The sequence below is a fragment of the Uloborus diversus genome, chromosome 3 (assembly GCF_026930045.1).
Source record: "Uloborus diversus isolate 005 chromosome 3, Udiv.v.3.1, whole genome shotgun sequence".
In the NCBI taxonomy this organism is placed as follows: Eukaryota; Metazoa; Arthropoda; class Arachnida; order Araneae; family Uloboridae; genus Uloborus; species Uloborus diversus.
In genome coordinates this window covers 122,230,556-122,254,424 of record NC_072733.1, presented here as the reverse complement: position 1 = coordinate 122,254,424, position 23,869 = coordinate 122,230,556, and the positions used below count along the sequence as shown (strand labels likewise).

General features: G+C 32.2%; 1 protein-coding gene across 1 annotated transcript in view; it reads left to right on the top strand.

Annotated features, from left to right (window-relative positions):
• Positions 1-23,869, top strand: part of LOC129218922 (guanylate cyclase soluble subunit alpha-1-like) — a 144,092-nt gene that overhangs the window by 104,101 nt on the left and 16,122 nt on the right. The window contains exons 4-5 of the mRNA XM_054853242.1: positions 2,572-2,715; positions 16,334-16,488. Of these exons, the coding sequence (XP_054709217.1) occupies positions 2,572-2,715; positions 16,334-16,488 (299 nt within the window). The remainder of the gene's footprint in view (positions 1-2,571; positions 2,716-16,333; positions 16,489-23,869) is intronic.

Here is a 23,869-nt window from a genome sequence, read left to right as displayed (position 1 = left end):
AATTTTAGTTTAATGGAGTAATTTCTTTGAATTTCCTAAAAGTCACTAAATCAACCAAAAACCGAGTTTTTTTCTTCCTTTTTCACACGATCTTGCAAAACAAAAAAAGGTTTAATGCACACAATATAAATATTTTAAACACAGAATCTAAACTTATTTATCAGTTATATATTTATTTTCTCATTTAGATAATTTATTACATGACATTTAAGAACGTTTGCTATACATCATTATTGTAGTTTTTATCCAATAATGGTACTTATATTATTAATAAGCACCCAACAACATTTTTTTCCACCAGTAAAAAGTTTTCAATTTTTAAATTCCGCAATTTTTTTTTTTTTTTTTTACGCACGTCCGATCAAGCTCTACTGAAATAGCGAACAGGGCAGTCTTCTTTTTAGGGTGAAAAGAAAAAAAAATGAATTTCTGAATTTCAAAATGTACAAGTGCTTTTCTTTTCAAGTGGAAAAGGGCAAACATGCTCACATTACAACTCTGATACAAGAAATCGGTTCAAAATACACAGGACCTATAACATTTCCACACGGAGAAACTGAAATTATACAGTACAATATGTATAATCTATATTCATTTCTCAATATCTAATGAGCAGCGACTTAACTTGGTTGTAATTGGTTGCGACTAAGACGATGCAAACACCAGTACCGGTGTGACAGGAGGAGTCAGTCGTCGTCAAGAGTAAAACCTAAATGCATCCATGCAGTGGTTGATTTTTTTTCTGCTGTATGCAAATGAACTTCCATTGATTAAGACTGTTAATGCAACATTACATTGGAACAACAAAAGGACCCGCAAGTCTTTTAAGCAATTATCAGAAAAGCTATCAAAACCTCTTAAGAGGTGCAACTGGTGAAATTAAAAAAAAATGTTCTTAGCAAATGCTCCTTGAAAACTTTGATTGGAATAGATCTTAGCACACATCAACAATATATTCATATAAAATTTGCCATCATGTTTCATCTGGATATTGGTTAAGCAATTGTAATAATAAAAAACCTTGTTCTGTAGTACAAGCAAGTAGATCACGATTGCCGCCTGTCTTTTAAATATATACATTTCAAAGAATCAGAGTGAAAATGTAGTAGCTCAGTGTATACAGTGTATATTGTTCAGTGAGCAATCTCAGAATGAAACATCTTGTTGATATGAGCTAAAATCGGATCCAAAGTTGATGGGACATTCTATAAGAATATACATTTAAATTAGTGGTAGATTTTTCGCTCGTTTTGATAACTTTTCTGATGTGTACTAAAAAAACTTGGGTGTCCTTTTGTTCCGTTCAAATGTGCATTTTAATGACTCAATCAAGGGATCAATCAATGGAAGTTCATTTGCACACAGCAGAAAAAAAAAAGTAACCACTGCATAGGGTTGTTTAGTTTTAACTCTAGTTGTTAAGTAACTGCTCATTAGATGTTAAGAAATTAATAACGTCGTACTGTATCATTTCAGCTTCTTCGCGTGAAACTTTTTTTTTTTAAATGTCCTGTGTATTTTGAGTCAGGTTCTTTTATCAGAGTATAATGATATTCCATAGGAGTTGTAATATAGTGCTTTTCCCACTTGGGAAGAAAATCACTTGTACGTTTCGAAATTCGGAAATTATTTTTTTTCTACCCACCCTAAAAAGAAGGTGGCGCTGTTTGCAAGTAAAGTCGAGTTAATTCGACTCGCATAAGGGAAAATTCGGTAAAATGAATTTGCAGAATTATATAATCGAAAAAGTTTCACTGGTGAACAAAATTATTTGTTCTCATTGGGTGCTTCTTAATTGGACCACTATTGTATAAAAAACTACTATAGTGATAGACAGCAAACGTTAGTAAAGATAATGTTATATGTTATTTAAATAAGAAATAAGATAACTGATAAGTTTAGATTCTGTGTTTAAAATATTTATATTGTGTGCACTAAACCTATTGTGGTTTTTTGCAAGATCGTGTGAAAATGGAAGAAAAACGTCGATTTTTGGTTTATTTTATGGCTTTTAGAAGATATAAAGAAATTACTCTATTGAACTAAATCTTCTAGGAGATATTAATGTTACCTAGAGTTAACATTTACACCTGCAAGCAATATCAAAATTATATATTTTATCTTTCGTAAAAAATGTTCAAAAAAGGTCGATTTTTGGCACTTTTGGAATTTTTTGGGGTGATTTTGGAACCTAAAGACATTATCCTAGGGAGCTAACATTTTAAGGGATACCTATTAATGCTAAAAGGCAATTTTTGAGACCCCAGGCATTCTGAAATTCGATTTTTTTTTCCACTCCATCCTGCTATTTATGTGATTTCTTCTCTTTAGCCGCGGAGTTATATTTCTAAGATATGTAGTTATATTGGGTAACATTCATATCCCGTTATCTATATCAAACAGTTTGGAGTATATGCTTACTAACCATCAAAAGGTATAATGAAATTGGGCCATTTGACGGCAATTGATAAAACTTAATCCAGACGGCTAAAAGCAGTTAAATGATGTAACTTAGGATCTTTTATGATTTCATTTAAACTACTAAGATAGTTTTAAACAATTAATTTTTAGACAGAAACTATTGGGGACGCATATTGTGTTGCTGGTGGTTTGCATCGAGCGAGCACTACGCATGCACAGCAAACAGCTTGGATGGCTTTGAAGATGAGAGACGCTGCAGAAATGGTAACGTCTCCTGATGGCAAACCTCTTCAGGTAAGTTTTAAAATCTATAGTAGTTAGAAAAAGTTATTTTTGTATCTATGTAATATCTATTATTCCACTTCAAACTCCTTTTTACTGAATTTTCTACACTCAGGTCAAAAAATAAATAACTTCTGAAGCACTTAATAAGGATCAATTGGGTGACTAGTACTTTAAATGACATAAAAAGGTATTATATTTTGTAACACTAGAAAGACTGAAAATTTCTGTATACCTAGAAAGACAACTGAAGGAGACATCGTGGTACCATCTTGATTTTCAATCAGATTCTTAGCAAATATATTTTTTAATGAGCCCATAAGAGGCAGTGAGAAGCAAAGGGATGTAAGTCAAAATTTTCAAGTTTTAAGTAAAACGCGTTTAAAGCTCCAGTCCTAACTAGGCAATCATTGTAAAGTGTTTCTGAATCATGCTGTATAGCATCACCTACTAGGGCTACTAGTACTATCTTTTGCCCCAAAACTGAGGTGGGTTCAATTACCATTTGTACTGGTTATCTTCAAACTTTTTGTTTCGCCACTTACATCCCTTTGCTTCTCACTGCCTCATACGCCCAAAAAATTTTCTCTAATAACTAATTAGGAACTTAATGCATATTAATTTCGGTGATATTGCCTTTACACGCCAAATTGACGCCAAAATGTAAAAGAAAAAATTAGTTTCCCTTTCTCGAGGAACGATTCCTGCAGTTTATTGATGAGCAGTCGGCAGAATTTCGCATTTGAAACTTTATCCAGATGCGAAAATTTTAAGATAAAAGTGAAACTAGAGTGAATACCACGTTTTCATGTACTTTTTCATAGTAGTAATACAATAAAAAAAACCTTTCTCCATTTGTAATGTAAAATACCTCATAGGTCTCATCCGTCTCTAGGTATAAGGTTTTATCATTGGCACTTTTATGAGGTTAATGACTAATGATTAAATAAGCAATCAAAATGGTTCACATAAAGAAAAGTCTACAAGTTTCAGTATTTTTGGTTATTATTCTGCCTTTTTTTTGCGCTTTATGATGCTAAAAATCCGCCTGCATACAAAATTTTACGTTCCTTACCGTTTTCTTGAGAAGCGAGCCATTTGAAACACAGATTTTTTTATTTTATTGTGCACTGTAGAAAAATTGTAAAAAACTGCATTTTAAATGATTGAGTGCTTATTAAAATGATTGAGTGCTTGAATTTATCTACAGATTAAGCAACACTAATTACTGGCATTTACTTGATTTTATTTCTAACTGAAACCGACTTTTCATTCTCTAAAGTTACTTTTATTATCATTCTTTTAACACAAATGTAAAATATAATTGTTTTATAATGCAGCTTCAATATTTATGATGATTTAACTGTTAAATGCATATTACAAAAAAAAATCTCTAGGTAAAAATCTAGTTTACAGTTTTTTTTTTTTTGTTTAAGTTATAAAAATTATAAATGTATGTAAACTTACACAAAAATGAAATCGTATGATGCACTATGCAGTAAAAGATAACCTCTAACTTACTACAAGTGTTCTTACTCGCTAGTAAGCACTGATTATTAAGATTAAGTTCCGACGGATGAAAGTTTTGAAACTAATCTAATATTGCACATTCTGTTAGAGCAAGAGATTCACTTGATCTTTCAGAGCATTTTGGCCACTTTTGAGTCTTTTATCTGGACTCGCACTTTCGTTTTAGCTAATTTCGTTTTCGTAGCTTTCCACCCAGAGGAGTGCATGTAAAATTGCTAAACGCGTCGTAATATGAGAACTTACTCCCGAACGACGCTTGAGCCGAAACTTTTAAAGACTTTTGAAAGACTTTATATAGAAATATGCTCGATCACGGCAAGAAAAATTAGATTACCCACTAAAAGCACGTTTTAACAATTCATGACGTAAAAAGGAATTTGGATTTAAGAAAGACACGCCGTAATAAAGTGTTATATTAAGTTAATCATATATTCCTGTAAACTGGAAAAGTAGGATAGTAAGTAGTTGGAGACTGAGGAATACACTTTACTTAGGAAAGTTTATTAAATATTAAGAAGTATACATAATTGGTAAACGCCATTCTATAAGCAAATGCAGAGTTACATCTGCAGAAGGGGAGGTGTTTTACCATTGGACAATAAGCAATGACCAAAAATTAAAGAAAATAACTAAAAAATGTATAAAATGTTTCCTCAGCCTTAAATAAAACATGTTTATGTTTATTATTTTTAAAATAGATATTTTACTTTCAAGGTTTTATTTCTCAAAAAAAAAAAAAAAAAAAAAAAAAAAAAAAAAAAAAGCCACTCACACAAACCACAACTAAAACAGAATAAAAAACATGTAACAAAGTAAAATATTTGTGTGTCTGAGAATTGCATCAATGGAAGACGGGAAGGCAAAGAAATATGAATTTTTTGTATTTAGAGGTACCTCGTTGCCTGACTTTTAATAGGCTAACGAAAAAAATGCCTATTAAAAGCCAGTTTTTTTTTTGTGATTTGTATCCTTATTTACCTCACTAACGCTGAACTGAGAAACATTTTTTTTTCACCTAAGTCAACTTTCAACAGGATATGAAAAACACATTTGCAAATAAACCGTTTTTATATTTCTATCTGTTTTTAAAAGTACGCTTTACACCAGTCTAAATTTAAAAACCATTTCCATCATTTATCTTTGCATTAGTGTTATTTGTATATATTTTTCTCGGTTCCAAACCACGCCTCTTTTCAAAATTTCCAAAACACGAAATGCCTCAAAACTCATTGAAAACTTTCCAGGATGAAATCCTAATCTTTCAAATGTCATCGTCGAAAAAAAAAATATGTATACACAAAGTGGTTTTTGTTACTCATGTTCAAGTTAAGTGATGCACTATACAGCTGAAGTGTTATTTTGAGTTTTAAAGCTACTGTTAATCTTTTTATGTGTTTTGGCGAATAGTTTTAAATTCCAGAGAGACTTTAATAAGTTGTTGAGAAGGTGTGAACGCATTTTAGTTGAAGAAAAATGATCATTTCACATCAGAAAGGGGAGGGGGTAGCATAGATTTTCTTTATTCAACGGACTTTCTTTAAAGTCTTAGCACGGGCATCGCAGTTCGGGTACTGCTAGTTCTCTGTATTGTTTACCACTCTTAATAGAGTTCATTTTTCAACCTTTTTATGCACCAGAGAAACGTTTTTACGCTGTCGCGTAAAGTAGTGATATTGTGACTAACGTTAGTCTGTCTTCGAGGTGCAGAACATGCAACATTTAGTTTGGGTTTTTTTGTGAAACTTTTCTCACAAATTGATATTATATTACTATTTGGAGCTACCATATGGTGGTCAGAGATTGAGTATTGTTGCTCTGCAACATCTTAAGATTTGTATCTGAGCGTGTATGTCCCTGTTTTTTAGTAGATACATCAATCTTATGGGGGAGGAAATCACTGATTCGATTTAAACTGGAGTCTTCGGGTTAAAATAAAAATACACAGAGGTAAAAAAAAGCAAAATTTCCAGCAAATTCAATGATTTCCCAGAAATTAAATAAAAAATTTTGTGCACATTTAGTATCAAGTAGTATAGTGACTGCAAATCAAAAATTTGTACTTCTAAATTTCTTAAAAAGCTCGAAAAGGACACATTTAAAAAAATGAAATGCTTTTCCAAAGGTTCGTATTGCTCTATATTTTTTTCTATCTTATGATACTGTTTTATATTAATTCTTATGGAATAAGTTTGTGTTACATTAAAACTTCTAGTCATTTTTTAAAAAAGAGTGAAGGCAAATTAAACAATATCGTTCGTTTTTAGCAAATTCTTTAGTTGTAAGACACGTTCTCTTTTTATTTTGCCACAAATGTCTCATATCTTTATCAAAAAGTTATAATTAAAAACTTGATACCAACATACAAGAAACCTGGCAAAAGTAATAAAATCTTAATTACGATGAGCATTTTTCAAATATAACAAAATGTACTCCAACAAAGCGTTGTGAATTATTCATCGAAACATTTTCATCTAATAAAAATATCTTAACAACAGTACTCTGAAATAGAATTTTATATTTTTTTCCGTATTTTGTAAACATTTTAATAAAAGAAGCATTCTGCACACAAAAGACATTTTATATAGGTATTTAAATTTAGTCTCCGTAGATAACTTTTTCAGAAATTAAAAATGTTTAGGTATTTTTAATATTCAAATAAAGAATAGAGGCTGCCGATACAATTACTCTGAGCTTCAAATATTAAAATATTCTCTAAAGCACTCTATGCTTAACAGGACATTATTTCTACTAACTTTTGAATATTTTAAAATTTATTATCAACCCTGCCTTTTTCATAACACTTAAGGTAATTATTTAAATTTTTATTTTAAAACTCTACTGTGCCGTCTTGAAAGCCCCATATGCATTTTATTAAATATTATGCTGCAGAAACCTTCATTTATACTCAAGTTTACAATTACGCTCTATGGAATATCCAAAAGATCTTACTTTTAATAAATTTATGCAAAAAATATGCTATCACATGTTTTGGACGTGTATTCAAACTTAAATCTAAAGTTTTAATGAAAAAGAAAGGAATTTTAGTTATTTTAAACTTATGGAGGACATACATTTCAATAGGGTTTCAAATAATTAAGACACTTTTTGTTTTTAAAATTATCTTCATTAGGGCAAAGTTTTATGCAATATGTAGGGATAACGGTGTAGTTATTGACCAATAAAGCGACCACGTGAGTATATTTGAATTTTTTAAAACAAAGGTTTATCATAACTAAAAAAGTTGTATGTCACTAAATTAATGTATTTATGTACTTTTATTGATTTGAAGCACTTTTTCTATATGTATTTGAAGTATAGATAACACAAAAATGCAAAAATGAAATGCAGAGTAATTGGCCATGAAATTATCCATGGTTACAAATATACAGTGCAAAATCACTACAATGGTATTCCGATTTGTCGACGTATCCTAACCTCAATAGGTAACTTCGAACATGTGGACAGCCGAAATATCCATGTTTGCCTTCTTCGAGTTAATTATCACGGGTTATCTGGCGACGTCTGTATGCACGTATGTATTTCGCATAACTCAAGAAGATTATGCAGTAGAAGTAGGACATTTCATATGCGGGATCTTTATGGGGTCTAGTAGTGCTCTGTCTGTTTTGGGTTGTAGGTCTTAAAAAGCTTTTTTTTTTGGAAAATCGATGTTAATGTTAATTCAGACTTGGCACCCGATATACCCCTGCACCTACTAATTTAATGGGTTTAAACCCCACGGCAAACCGTTACAAGTGAATCGGTCATTTAAACATCCACAATTCCGCCATAGTACTGAATAAGAGGGAAAGTTCGGAGCAGCAGCGGTAAATGCTAGCCACCCACACTAGGATTTTTTGAGGATGTACTCTGCGAATACTCTGTTGGTATTTGGTGCTGTCAGGCTCCAGACCCAAAACCCTCTGATTCCGAGTTCCCCATTCAAGTATCCACGGTTCTGCAACCTGCAGTCTTTAACGACTACTCTGTCAATGCAGACGCAGTATAAAGTCCGAAATGGGCGACCACCAGGACTGCAGAGTCCAAAAGAAAATTTTTTTTATCTCCAAAAGAGTTCGACTCTGACTCCATGACTCTGATTGTTACTCAGCACTTATAGAAGAGTTAAGTACTCTAGGAGGAAAATTAATAAATCCGACTCTTGAAACTGTCCACATTTTTAAATTTTCGACTTCCGCTTTGTTACGCCAAAATCATTCTGATTCTGACTGCACGACTCCGTCTGAGCAGTTCTGGTGACTACTTGGCGTATATCCAATATTTTTGATGCAATTCTTTTCTGCCGAAATGGTAATATGTCGCCAAGCTTTTGGTCTCAAAGTTTTTGTCAAACCTTTTGCGATGAAAAAGGCTTCTACACCATGGTAAGTTTTGCAATATTTGACGGAAATTCCCGAAGTATCAACAATAAATTTTCGGATCCAATTACTTCAATTTTTGAAAATTGTTAGGTATTTGCTGCAACAAAAATTTAATTTTATAACAAGATATTTCTTTATTGCACCTTAAATCCGCTTATTAGAAATCTGCATTTTTTTTTTTTTGGCATTTTAGCACCTGTGCTATATTACGTTCATTTCAAAATTTAATATGAAAAAAAAAGACTTTTTTTTTTTTCATGCGTTGTCTTGAATATGACGGCGTGTTTTAGGTTCAGTGCCATGCCGTTTATCTTGAAATACCTTTATTTCCGATACCGTTAGTCCTAGATGCATACTTTTAATTTCAAAAATGTTCAAAATCAGATGCAGAGTGAAAGTTTGAAGCACAAAATCAAGTGAATCAAAGAATGCAAAATTTAACTTTTTAAACGGGCCCCAGGTGTATTAACTTATATTAAGGGATATAATCTTCAGTGAAAAATAATTCTAACACAAAAAGTTTGACATTTAGTGTGACCAATATTCACTGAGATATTAAATGTCGTTTTGTGATTTGACACCAATCTACACCAGACGTCAATAACACCTTTTGTAGGAAAATATAGCGGCTAACAAGGGTTTGAAATTGTATGTGTGCATCGTTTGTTTTTTCATATTTTACAAGCATTTTTAGTGTATTTTTCTTTGCGTATCATGGCACAACATTTGCATTTATTGTTTGAATTGCAATAAAAAATATAAACGTACTTTTTTTTTTTACTTCGACAACCTGTCATTCTTCTGGAAGGGCGATATGTCTATTAAGAGAACTCGAATATCTCTATGAGTTGTGCATGGTCGCACAAATGTCATGTTTTTTGTGTTAATAAGTTAGAGGACCTAGGGCCCGTATATATATATATATATATATATATATATATATATATATATATATATATATATATATATATATATATATATATATATTGTTTATGCTCTACCTAATTCATTTCATGTTTTAAAAACCATTTTTCTTTAAAAAAAAAATAGAAATTTTCTTTAAAAATTAATTATAACAAACGTGAATCATGGTGATACTCAAATAAGGCTGTTATGGTGATGTAGTAAGCTACGAAATTAAGTTTTTAAAAGTAGTAATTGAAAAAGATTAACATATTCTGATTTGTTCACAAAAGTTAAATAATAAATGTAAATCAAATTATCAGATATTGCAAACATAAGTAGAGCTATTTTATCCGAATTATTTTTATAATATTTTTTTTGACTTGGGCTATTTGCTCACGGTGGCGACTATTTTTCTCCACCACTCCACATTCCCATCATTGGAAAGATAATGTCCTGACAACAAGAACGTAAAGTCCATGATACTAGTTTCAGGATTTTTTACTAGCTTTCAAAGAAAAATGGGTTCATTTGATCTTTCAGTTTTGCCCAGTGCAAGAATTTATAGTACATAAAGACATACCTTCCTAATGCTGTATGGGTTTTTAAGTGCTTAACAAGACGTAACGAGAAACCTGTAAGAAAAAGAAAAGAGGAAGAAGACCTTTCAGCTTCACCCCAGACATACGTGTGACCATTGAAGGAACGCTTTTCGAAATCGCATGCATAAAGTTTTTTTTTTTATTATTTGCGTAATGGACTTACTTCATTGTACTTTACAATTGTAGACTTACTTCAGTTTCATATTGAACATTTAGAAGTTTCATTCCCCTGAAAAAACAAGTAATGCCATTCATTGTTTTTTTACGGAATTAACGGAGTTCTTTCACTTTTATCCGAAAAGAAATGATTAAATGTAAAGCAATTCGCGAAAGGTGCATATTTCAAATGTGGAGTTACCCAATTTTTACAATGCGAGACACATATTTGTATACAGATGTGCTTAAAGAGGGAAGAATTATCCTGCAGGATATTTTTAGGAGATATAAGTAAGAAATAAATGCCATTTAACACTGCATTTAGGTGGTTTTTCTTCGATTCCTCTTGGTTTCTTTCAAAAAATTCCTCAATAATTTACAATCTATTTAATTAAAAAATTTAACCTACCCTGGTTACGAACTTAATAAGATTCCAAGTCAAAAAAAAAAAAAAAAATCCTTCCTTCTTAAAGTACCTCGACCGTTGTAAAAAAAATCCAAATTTTTATTCTTTTTTCTCAATAAAAATATTAAAATTTATATATATGTTTAAGAATCAGATAACAAAGCCTTTTTTATCTAAGCCTTTTTGAAACGTGTGTAAAGCACAAAGAAAATAAGAAAAATATATTTTAATAGGGCATTTGAGAAGAAAATCTTGCGTAATGGCGAGAGCAAAAATGAGTTAAAACACGTAAAGAAAAAGGGCGAACAAATCATTCTACAAAATATGTCGATTGGAATAGCTTTCATTGATTTTTTTTTTTTTTAGTCCTTATAATTTAAGAGATAACAAGACAGCTAACGTTAAATAAATTGTTCTTCAAAGGTCTAAAGTGACAAGAATATAAGTAGATTTTTCGCCGCAAGGAAATACTTTTTAAATTTGACATAAAGAGACTTAAAGCATCGATGTAAAAAAAGCAAAACATGTGTTTCTCTGTAGGATTTCAACTCGATAGTTGTAGTTATTAAAGAAAAAAAGGCTCTAGCATTTCTTTTCATGCTTTAAAAAAATAGTCTACTTGAAGAATACAGTAACAAAAGTAACACGAGGCCAAAACAAAAGAGAAAATGTGAAAACCCATGCGTATTATTTACAATCGTTTATATAAGCTGCTACATTGTAAAGTAACTGTTCGTGGGGGATTGGGTAATCATAAAGATGACAAAAATAATTTAAATCACCACTGTGAAACGTAAAACTGATTTTTTTGTTATGAGTGTGCGAAAGTGCAGCCAATTAGTGAAAAAGATAAAATTTGGTAAGAAAAAAACACTAAAATTTCCAACTCCAACTTAAAAGCACCAAAGAAGTTGCATCTTGCGTACAAAGTTCCGTTCTTTCGATAAAACAGAATTGCAAACGTGATAGTATGTTTTTGACATTTGAATTAGGAAAAAATAATGGATATTGTAAATAAAATTTTTGATAATTAAAGTCATACAAGAATTAGTTCATTGGAAAATTTGAAATTTTTTGGTACCTGTTTTGGTTTTTAGCCCGACCGTTGTTATGAGGACGAGGTGCCACACACATATGGGTGATTCTCCGAAAACCTGACATTTTCGAATCACAATTATTTTAAAAATAAAAATGCTTAGAAACATCTGAAAAAAAAATACTTACTCTTTGTTAGAAACTTATTAAGGGAAAACAAAGAGGGAACTTACTTTAACTATGCTATACCCCTCAAAACAGGGAGCCAAACTTTCACACACCAGGAGAGTGACACAGTGAGTTTCATCAAAGGTTATCGACAATTTATTTATAGCAATAAAGAAAAACTGTAACCTAAATCAAAAAGTATTGTTTTAATAAGAACGGAATACCATCGGAACTGTTTTTAAAAATATATATACGTCAAACCATTCTTGTGTTAGGCTCCTGGGGCATAATATTGCTAGGATTTTGGAGAATCACCCATATATTAACAAACAAATAGAACAAACACACACACACCTACGTACAACGATTTTAACTAGATTAATATGTTCTATGTCTTTCAAAAGTATTTCAAAGAACAATATGAATAACTACTACTGTCAAGAAGCGTGCAGTTACTCCATTGTTGAAGGATAGGTATTTAGTGGGCAAGACGGTGAGGATTCCATGCATTCCTGTCAGACCCATTCGTTAATTAAAAGGCAATACTCACCTGCTAAGAAGAAAAGCAATGCATAGCTTACTCAGTTCTCTCGTTATGCTTCTCTTTTGTTCGAACAGTACAAAACTTCACAATATCGAATACAAGCTAGTTATATTCGTTAGCATAGATTAACTATGTAATATATTTCTGACATAAACCTTTTTTTATTGCTAAAAAGGTCGTAATCTATTACATTTTATCTTAACATTACAAATAGCAAAACACTTTTAGAGGAGCTAAAATAATGCAAAATACGTGAGCAAAACACAGCTCTCGCACCTGGTTATAGCACTCAGTATATCACAAAAAGCTAAAACTTGAGTTACAAAACATTCTCTACTAGTGTTCAGGCGCGAACTGGCCCACCAGCTCGTCCGTGCGCCCTCGAACGTGTCCACTTTTTTTTTTTTTTTTTTTTTTTTTTGCGCTTTCGAGAGCCTGTGCCCCTTTCTTTTTTTTCCCCGAAAAAATTCAAACAGTTTTTCTTCGTTTCAGATTTTTTCTTTTTTTTTGAGCCTTTGAACCCTGCGCCTTCGTTTTTTTTCTTTTTTTTCTATTGCCCCCCCCCCTCGGAATCCGTGCGTTTTTTTTTTTTTTTTTTTGCTTTTTTTTGACCCCTTGAACTTTTGCTGTCAACTTTTGTGCGACTTTTGGGAGTCAAGGCCTATGCGAAACTTAGCCCAACCCTGTCTGTGTTATTAACAGTTGCAAAACATGTAGTATACTTCTGTCGGAAAAATTGAACATGCTTCCTTCAGTTTAAGGGATGTGTTGAAAGAAGTTTCTATTTATTAGAAAAAAAGTCGCAAATAGGACAATTTGTTGGATGTTTGCCCTGCTTGATCCCGTTGCTGATATACTATCACCAGCAACCCTTTTCCCTTTTCACTCTCATTCAAGTTGCAGAACTTATTTTATAACATTTACATTGCAGACAACAACCAATTCATTAAATCAAACGTATTGAAAATGCCCTTCAATCTCAAAAGTATTATACATGATATCTTGAGCGAACAATTACATGAAAAAAATTGTAAAAAGAAAATTGGGCCGGGTCCCATTAAATATTTTTGATATGACCAAAATCTTTAAAATTTCATTTATAGGAGAAAAGGCTTTTAATCGCTAAAACTTAAAATATTTTGAAATGTTTTACATAAGTCTTAACACAAATATCTAAGCTTTAATTTTCATTCGGGATTGAAAAAATATTAATCGAATAAAAAATTAAAATTATTTGAATGAAAATTTTGAAAAAAATTCTAAGATTTTTTTTTTTTTTTCAAAAAATCACATCTTTTGAAGTAAACATTTTTTAAAGATTCGCCAAATAAAAATTTAAGTAGAGTTTGGAGAACATATGTTCCAAATTAATTTACTTTATGTCTCTCAGTTCTTGACTTATAAGAGTTTGAATGCAAAGAATCGGGAAAAATTGAATCATGGAGAAAAACGACACAAAGTTTTAAAGTTAGTTATAATATCAATTAAATGCAAGCAAGAAAAATAATTATATCTTTTGTTCTAATTAAGATAGAAACAAAATTCAAACGACGTTTTAAGCAGAAGAAAACGCTTTTTTTAAATTATAAAAAAAAATGCAAAATTTGACGATTTTTGTGTCCCGGACCCCTTAAAATCGGAACAAATGCATTCTTGCTAAAGTTGTATCCTGAGAATCAAGACTTCGGAACTAGTCCATTAGATCATACTATGCTGACTGCTCCAGTTAAGAGCACTGGGCTAGATAGATCAGCTCCTTTGCCGTGTTCCTTTAGTCAAACAAAAAAAAAATATAACATCATGATATCTTAAAAAGTACTTTCATGCAAAAAGTATTAAAATCATGTAGTCGCTTATTACACATAACTAACTACGAAATTCGAAAAACGGCATCTACTGGAATTTATTTTTGTACAATATCGTAGGCGTGAATATGAACTAGAACCCTGGAACGTTTTTTTCCCCTAGAACGCCGACTGGTGTCATTTCGACACTGGTCAAAACTAAGTGAGATATTCGAACAAAATAAATGCAATTTTCGTTTTAATATCTTTTTAACTTATGAATGGTAATAAAATAATAAAATGACATCAAATTTATTGATAGATGAATTATTATATCTATAGGGGGAAAAATAATTATGCAGAATATTTTTCAGAAAAACTTACCTACACCATGTACATTAAACACAGAGATAATTTATATGTTTGGTGCACTTTCCACATACTACTCTTTTACCTCTTTTACAGGAAAAATATATTTTAGTCTCATTTCCGTTACATTTTTTTACCTGATATTTTTTGCGCTTTGGTGGGCTGTTATTTTGAAATTCATGTTCATTCCTTTTCCTTTTTCCTGCGAATTATTGATATATTATCTGCGCATTTCGCCCTTTTAACCATTTTTTGCGAGACATTTTTAAATTTTCAAACTATAATAATATAAAACGCTCGAATAATAAATATCATAAATAATCCAAAGAGCTGCGAACCTATACGCAAGTTCATCAACAATTGCAGCAAAAAAGAAAATCCAAAAGCCCTGTGCAATTGATAATTAATATCACATGAGTTCTCATATAACATCAGAAACTATCACGTGATAAGCAGGTGTGAAAAATTAAAATTTGCTTACAGGCATTGGTGACCTTCAATACTCTGATGCTTATTATAGAACTGCTGTTAAAAAAAGTTCAGTATATTGCAGATAAAATTATTGCAGTGTCGAATTGACACCACACCGGCGTTCTAGGTAAATTTACCTATAAAATCAATTTAAAAAAAACTAATTTCTCTTAACTTTATGCGTGAGTTTCCATTACATTTTAAATAAAAGTCGCGAAAATTCGTATGGATCCAGAGTGAATTTCACATTTTGCATTACTTTTAAAATACCGAGGTGTCGAAATGACACCTCTCGACGTTCTAGTGTTAAACACAGATTCGTAGAACTTATAACAATTAACCCATTTCAGTGCTCCTACCAGCAAGCTCCTATAGCAGTGCCCTGGACAAAAAGCAGTTACTTCTCAGTTATATAATCACAATAGAAATTAATTTGTGTTACTTTGTAATTTTGTTGCTATCAATTAATGCGTAATGAGTCTTTATTTCAAGGCTTATTGTTTCTTTGCGAGCGAAATAGTTAAGAGTTGACATTTGAATTTGTAAAACATTCATGATCGTATTTTCTTTCTTTTTTTAAAACAATTTGCAACACTTTCCAAAAAAAAAAAAATACCTAAACTAGTTTCAGTGGTGATACGCAATTTGCCCAAGTTGAAGAAAGTCAGTTGCAGAGAGTAGAAAAAAGTAAGTCGACAAAATTTAAAAATTGAAGGATACCAGCATTTTTACAACATCACAACAGTCCTGAATCCGCAAAGAAAATGAAAATGAAAAGACTTAAAAATCCCTTATCTTACATGTAATATGGTATTTTCTTATAAGATGTTCAACTTTAATATTTTTTTCACACTCGTAGCAGATAGTTAAAAATATTATTATAATATTTTTATTATGAAGCATAAAATATCATACAGTCAGAAGCTCGGTACGGAAAACAACAATTCATACTTATAATAATGCAATTTGCTTAATTGAGCAAACGGGGTAGTAATTTTTATCTATAGTCCCCCCCCCCCCAATATTAAAAAAAAACCGCCTTAATATTAAATGAAGTGCGTCAAAATAGAGGAAGTAAGGGGAAAATATTGTTTTTTAAACCAATCCTTTCTTTTGTACAATAAATCACGATGGCAGCTCGAATTTAGAATTTTTGTGTATGTATCCGTTTTCTTTCAATAACAAACAAAAGCGCGCACCACGTTTATTTATTTATTTTTTCGAATGAAAAGACCAAAATCGCTGAAACTTCAAAAACCAATTTCTTTATCTCATTGCAGATGCGAATAGGTCTTCATACTGGAGTAATATTGGCTGGAGTCGTTGGAACGAAAATGCCAAGATATTGCTTGTTCGGAAATCACGTCACTCTTGCCAATAAATTCGAATCAGGCAGTGTTGCCATGCGCATCAACGTTAGTCCTACTACGTATGAGTAAGTACACTTTGGCCAATCTTATCGTTTTCTGTTCCTTTCTTCTGTGAACAAATTGTGTTATGTATCTAAAAGTGCTTCACGTTAAAAACGTGGGATTTTTCTTTCGATATTCCGCCTTTTATATTTCTTGCAATACATAAAAATATCATTTTCATCTGTGTTGAATTTTGGAGTAGTATCAAATAAGCTTGTGAGAATACTTGAAAAAAAGCAATTGAAAATACGTAAGGGTAACAATATGTAGAACGTAATTAGCAGACTAAACTAAAATGGTTTTTTATCCATAAACAACAAAAGAAATGCCTACTATCGATACCGTAAACGCGGGCAACTTTGGCCCAGATTTTTATTTTTTCTCATTCTTTTCTCAATACTTTTATAATTATTCATATATCTAAGCTGTGGAAACTTGTTTTACACATCTAGAGATCTCTTAATTTATTTTTTGAATAGTGATCAATTTATTTCCGAGTATTTTTACCCTTTATTAGTGTTTTTAATTTAGACAAATGATACCCTTGCGTTTGGGTTACTTTGGCCCAAAGTGGTTTTCTCTATTTAAAACCTCTGTAGAACTAACTAGAGTCAAAGAAAAACGTTCGTTCATACGAAAAACTATTTATTGGAATAAAAAATACATTTAAAAGAAGTTTGAATCACACATATTTGTTTTAAGGAAAATTATTATTATTAAAATTATTTTTTTTAATTTGTGTAAACCTAGCTAATGTCTCAGAAATTACCGATGAAAAACAGTCATCTTTTGATCAATTTTGGAGGTAAAATAATTTTACTAAGACAACATTATTCGTAAAACAAAAGATCCTAAAATATCGGTCACTTCCAAAACTTTTTGGTTCATTCCATTTGCTCTCAACATTCGCTCCTTCTTCTCTCGCACCAACAGCTATCTTTGGAAACCTGAGCTCATTCCGTTCTACAATAATAAAATACCATTAACTTTCCAACAACTTTAACAATATTTGTAATATGTAGATGCAACTGGGTAAACCTTTTTCTAAACCTCCTGCAACTTTTAATTCTTCGTCATCTTCCACAATGAAAGTCGTGTAACTGAGCTCTAATGAATTGAGTCTGCAATCTTTCTATTTATCCGTTGCCGAGAATTCCAGGTTTTTTTCTTGTGTTTTTCCTGTTTAGAGTCTTAATTTTAGCTATTCTTTACTTTTCCAAATCTCTCTGGCGGATGTTTTCAAGTTTTTCTCCTGGGTCAAAGTAGGTCATAATTTTTAGGTAAAGAGATATGTTGTTATTGTCAATTTTTAAAAAGAAAACCTAAACAGAAATGAGAAGTGCAACTATACTACGGCATCGAGTATTAGATAGTGCTCGTAAATAGGTACTTAAACTCTTAGCTGATGTAGAACTGCTTCTAAATGGAGATTTTTGAGAGATTATGATGGCACATTTTAACAAAAGGAATGCAGAAACACTAGTGTTGCTTCTTGAGAAGAGCTATAGAACTGTTTGGTATATATATTTGAGAGCTTGGGAATGCTCTCTAGTGGACTCCGTCAAAATATGCTGAAAAAGTTGAGCTCTACTGGTTGACAGAGGACGTTGTATCTTTTTATGCATTTGGGTCTAAGATGGACCCTAAGGCCAAAGTAGCGCACGTTTACGGTACCTGTGGTAGAAACCTACAACAGAATAATAATTGTAAATAATAAATTTATTTTTTCTCAGATTTTTTTTTCAAAATATTAGAAAGGCAGAGAGGCACGTGTTAAAACATGCGCAATTTATCATCGTATAAGTTGCTAAGATAAGTTAAATAATCAAATTTTGGAAGATTCACAAGTAATGACAGAAGCTGTCCTACAGCAAAACTTTTTCTGCAATGCGTCATTTTGTCTCTCTGTGGTAATATTTGCGTTTTTTCAACAGGAGTTGAATATTATTTCCTCACTGTCTTTTTAACGGGACCAAATATGCCAAAACTTATATTAAACTAACTAATAAGCTAAAATTGATTGTTAAAAACCATTATGTGCACATTCAGGTACATTTTTGACATTGTTTAATTTTTTTTATTGAATTAAAAACCATTTATTTTTGCAAGTTATCCCAAAGGTAGAGGATGCGCACTTGTAAACACAACATTTAGGGCAAATGGGAACAGTTTCCATATGCCTCTTCACAGCATTAGTTCTAGTGTAGGGGTGTGTAACTAAGTAACCGGTTGACCACGGTTAACTGGTGACTAATCAGGCACGCTCTAGTTGAACAACCGCTTGATGAAAGCTTATGAAAATATCCTATGGACACACCCGCACTAATCACTGACTTAATCAAATCAACAGACAGGTGTAACCGGTTGCTCTATGCGAACAAATGCTAGGATATTATAAGTTTTAAAAAATGTGAAAACATTTATAACTGCCTGAATCAATTTATAAACTTATTGCAAATTTCTAAATGTATTTTTGTTACTAAATAGTTGGTTAATACACTGGCCTCAAATACTTAAGGTACAACATGTTTCTCGAAGCTCACCATTAAAAAAATGGTAGTAACAATAAAAGTCATAGTTTGCATGAACGATAATAACGAACTTTACAATCATTTATAAAAAAAACGGTAGCTACCACTTTTATTTTATAGAAAAAAACATATCTTATGAGTGAGAAAAAAAATGCAAATATAGTTCTTTCGTGCTTTTGTGTGTAAGTTGCGCTGATTTTCCACTGTTGTTGGCAGTTTCGGTGACAATGATCAATAGAGTTTAGAAAATGTCATAGAGACGTCGTTTACCCGATTCATTTAGGTGGCGGGCAGTTGGATAGATGGAAATTGGATTGTCGCAGGATGATGCTGAAAGACGTCTCAATGTGTCTCGTAGTTGTTCAGCGACTTTGGGATCAATACCAATCCGAATATTCTGTGTCTAAAGGACCTGTTACAGGCCGACCACGAGCTACAACACCTGCAGAAGACCGTTTCCTAGTTCTTTCGACCTCCGAAGCAGGAGAACCACTACTATGCCGCAGCTCGTTGCAGACCACTTTATAGGATCAGGAAGAAGAATATGGTTCCACGGTGCGAAGTCGTCTTCCCGATGATGGTCTCTATGCATGACGACCAGTTGTGTATGTTCCTTTCAACGGACCACAGCGAAGGATCCGCTTATGCTGGGCAAGATAACATGTTTCCTGGACCCAGTAGCATTGGTCTTCTGTGCTGTTCACAGACGAGTCCAGATTTACATAGAAAAGTGATTCAGGGGCGTCTACCGATCTGGAGGGAACAGATCACTAAATACCATCAATCTAGCAACTGTTAAAACATACAGTTATAGAGGTGGTGGAATCATGGTTTGGGCAGGGATCTCGCTCGGTGGTCATACAGACCTGCATATGTTTCATGGAGGAACTCTGGCTGGTCTGAGATATCGGGATGAGATCCTTGATTCATATGTCCGTCCATATGCTGGTGCTATTAATAATTACTTCATTCTGGTGGACGATAATGACGACCTCAACGAGCTCGGATTGCTGAGAAGTATATTGAGGACCACGGTTTGGAACGAACGGAAGGGCCAGCTCGATCTCCTGACCTGAATCAAATAAAACATATTTGGGACAATCTTGGCAGACAGGTTGCTGCTTTAAGTCCTCCTCCAAGGTCATTACATGAGCTGGAACAAGGCTCACTCTGTGTCTGGTCTTCGTTTCCTATTCCGGTGTCCGACAACTTAATAAACAGCATGGAAAATCGATACCACCAATGCATTCAGGTTAGGGAGAACTTATTCCTTATTGGAACCCATTTTTGTATTGTTTCTATGACATTTTACAACCTAACACTGTGATGTTCAATTTTCTTCAAGAATGGACTTTTCCGCAAATATTGCTTTTGTTGCTATAAATCCTTTTTACAGTAAACTTATACAAATTTCTATGACGCATCCAATAAAAAAAACGTTTAATGCACATATCATCCAATTTTTTTTTTTGTTTCTACATTCATTCATTTGCAAATAAGGAGCAAAAAACCGGTTGTACCTTAACTTTTTGAGGCCAGTGTAATTTAGTGTTAGGAAAACAATATGAAATTACACAAAAAATGTTAATTTAGTGAAAAAACTTATATGTTTAAAAACATTTTAAAATGCATTTATGACGCTAAAAAGCGATAGATAATGAGGGTATTTTTTTGTATTTAAATATTTTTTGGAGAAATATTTTGTGTAGTCTTATGAGTTTTTCCTCGTCTATTCAGTGGTCAAAATACGCTGCAAAACATTGATTAAAAACTCGGTACAACTATCTTGCAAATTATATTGCAGAAATACGAATGTTAGAGATTAAATAAATTTAAAAAAATCCAAAAAATACTCAAGTTTTTTTTATAAGGAAGTTATGCAATAAATTCTTGAGCAATTGCTAAACCATATTCTATCGGTATATTCTCATATTAACCCCCAATGATTTAAAATAAGTTAAACCCTTATCCGTTTAAAATAGCCTCTAAATGTAAGATCATTTCAACAAAAACTTTATTTTGCTTCCTATATTCTACTAAAAAATAATTAAAGTATTTTTAGTTTGCATAGTTACGCAATGAAGGACACTAACAGCATTACTGGTTCAGTCATAAAATTATCAATTTGATAATATTATTCCCACGCAGTTTACGGAGTTCATCGCTGTGTTCAGTATTTTCAGCAAAAATTATCCACAGCATTAGTTTCTACCACCTAAGAATATTCCACAGGGTATATTTTTAATTTTAAAATTAAGTTAGTTTATTCGCATTTTCCTTTCGAAATGCTACAGCATATTCTTAATTATATACATTTTTTTTTACCTTTTTGAAAACCAGAAAGTCTGGAGCTTAATTGAATTTAAATTAAATTAAAAGCCGTTCAGTTGGAAAGAGAAAATAGAAAGTTTAAATTAACAATTCTTCCTTAATTTAGATATCCTTAGGAATCAGTATTTGACATGACAAATATTTTGTCTTTCGTAGATTAAAAGTGACAATGTATGTATTTATTTTCTTTTCGGACGAGATTCTTTAGTACAGCCAAAACTATTATCTACTAAAAATGAACTACGAAGTAAATACAGTAAATGCTTAGTGAGGAACGTGCAATCAACCTTAACTATTCATGTTTCTTTAGTTTTATTTAATATATTTTTTCAGTATTTAAATACATATTTGTTTTCTTTAAATACGTGTTCTAGATATGTTTTGCCTGTTTTGTTAAACTAGTCCTTTATCTATGTTTCGCGATTGACAAAAGAAAGAAAAAAGAAAAAAAGGATATTACTGTGGCTAGTTTTCTCATAACGCATCAAACAACTCGAACAAAGTTTCTTAATCATTCTGCTTAAACTGATAATAGAGAAAACGCGATTATATTCTTAAGTTCGACGATATAAAAAAAAAAAAAAAAAAAAAAAAAAAAAACTTTCGGCCTTTTTCCTGACATATTTCGATATTTTCTATGTTCTGTGCCACAATATATTTTTTTTCCATATCCGAAACCCATGACCATTGCGATCTCCAAGATAGAGACTCGGCATTTGGTTCTTTTGGGAATTTTCTCTCAAAAGAAGCCTGCGGGGAGCTCACTGTGGAGGCAATGATCGAATTGAATGGAGGGGAATGCTTGAAGGAATTCGTAATGACTGCTATAATATAATTGCTTACCGAGCAATCGAGGAACGACGGTTGAATATCTTTGAGGATATTCATTCACTTTCCATGATGTCATACTCCACCAAAAGGAGAAATGTGCAGGAAGTACCGTAACTGCACACAAAGGAGCTAATTTTTTCCCTCTCAAGATCATGTATTATAATGAATACTGTGAGGAAAGAGTTAATAGAATTTTTAATAGAAAGAGGTTTTAGATTGAGCTGTAAATATATGTTTCTTTTACTAATACATAAAGTGAAATTATTTATATTAGTTGTTTACGTTACGAAACTTTGTAATTTATCACATTCGTACTAATAAAAGATAAAGAAAAAATAATGTATGTGTTAAACAGGAGCATAATGTTTGTATGATACTTTATGGAATAACTTAATCGATGTCTAAAAATGGTTTTAAAAAATAAATAAACAAAATAAGAATGATGCTATTTAAACTGTGTACGTTTAGCTAGAAAAATGTAAAAATATAAATTTTCAAACTTACTACAAAACGGTCAGTTTACACTGGATATGTATGTAGGTAAAGCGATTTGACTGCATAGGCCCTAGATCGGCAGCAACGGAGGTCCAAAGTTGTTATTTGAAACCAGAAAAGCAATGGTTTTTTATATTAAACATTTCCCCCTTTTCTTACATTGCAAGAGCCAATTAAATGAATTCACAACGTAGAATGAAACCTCCTCCTCTTTGTTGTACTGACAAGAAATTTGGGAGAGTAGACCTTATCCCGAAGTTTCAAATTCTAAAATTCCAATCAAAATGCCATTGCAATTCTGGAGTCAAATCGGTGTGGCTCAGACGGCAAAAACTTGAGTGTCACGAATCTGGATAAATTTCTGGATTTAGGTCAATTAGTACTAGATATGAGACAAGGTAAAATAGTTTGAGTGCATAGGCTTTAGTTCGGCACCTAGGAGGGTTTACATTTGCTTGTTTGGCTCCGGAACTGCAATAGCGTTTTCTTTGGTATTTGAAACTTTGGCACAATATTTGCTCTCTTAACATCAGTCGCGTCTCTTATTAGTACCACATAAGGGCGGTGAAATTCCTTCTACACTGTGAAAACATTCAGTTGGGCGATACTGCAATGCAATACCAAGAAAAGAGAAAAAAAGAGTTTCATTTCAGAGGAAAATCCATTGCTTTTCTGAATCCAAACTACAAAGTTTGAACCCCTATTACGGCCGAACTAGGGCAGCAGTCAAATCGCTTTACCTGGGTGTTCATATCTAGTGATAATTGACCTAAATCCAGACTTTCGTCCAGATCCGTGACCCTCAAGGTCGTGTCTTTTTGTAGTTAGATTTTAATGAAATATTTAGAGAACATTTTATGGTACATAATTATGATTGCAAGTTTGTCGCGGAAAGAGGGACTAAAGTCACGGGAGATTTGCGTCGAATTTCGCGTTGGCGCAAAATTTAAAATACACTATATTTATTTTTCAGATACATAGGTCATATACTGACACAGTCCCTATTGATGCTGCAAGGTACCTTTATAGAAACTATTTAAGATAAAATTATTAAAGATAAAATTATTATTAGGTGCTTCCAAATGCACTAACTAAAACAACTGACATGTTTAAATATGAGCTCTCACAACTTTTCAGGGTGCAAGCGAGACTTGCATTTTTGTACGTTTTATGTTTTGATGGGACATGATTTTTTTCTAATGATCTTAAGGACCTA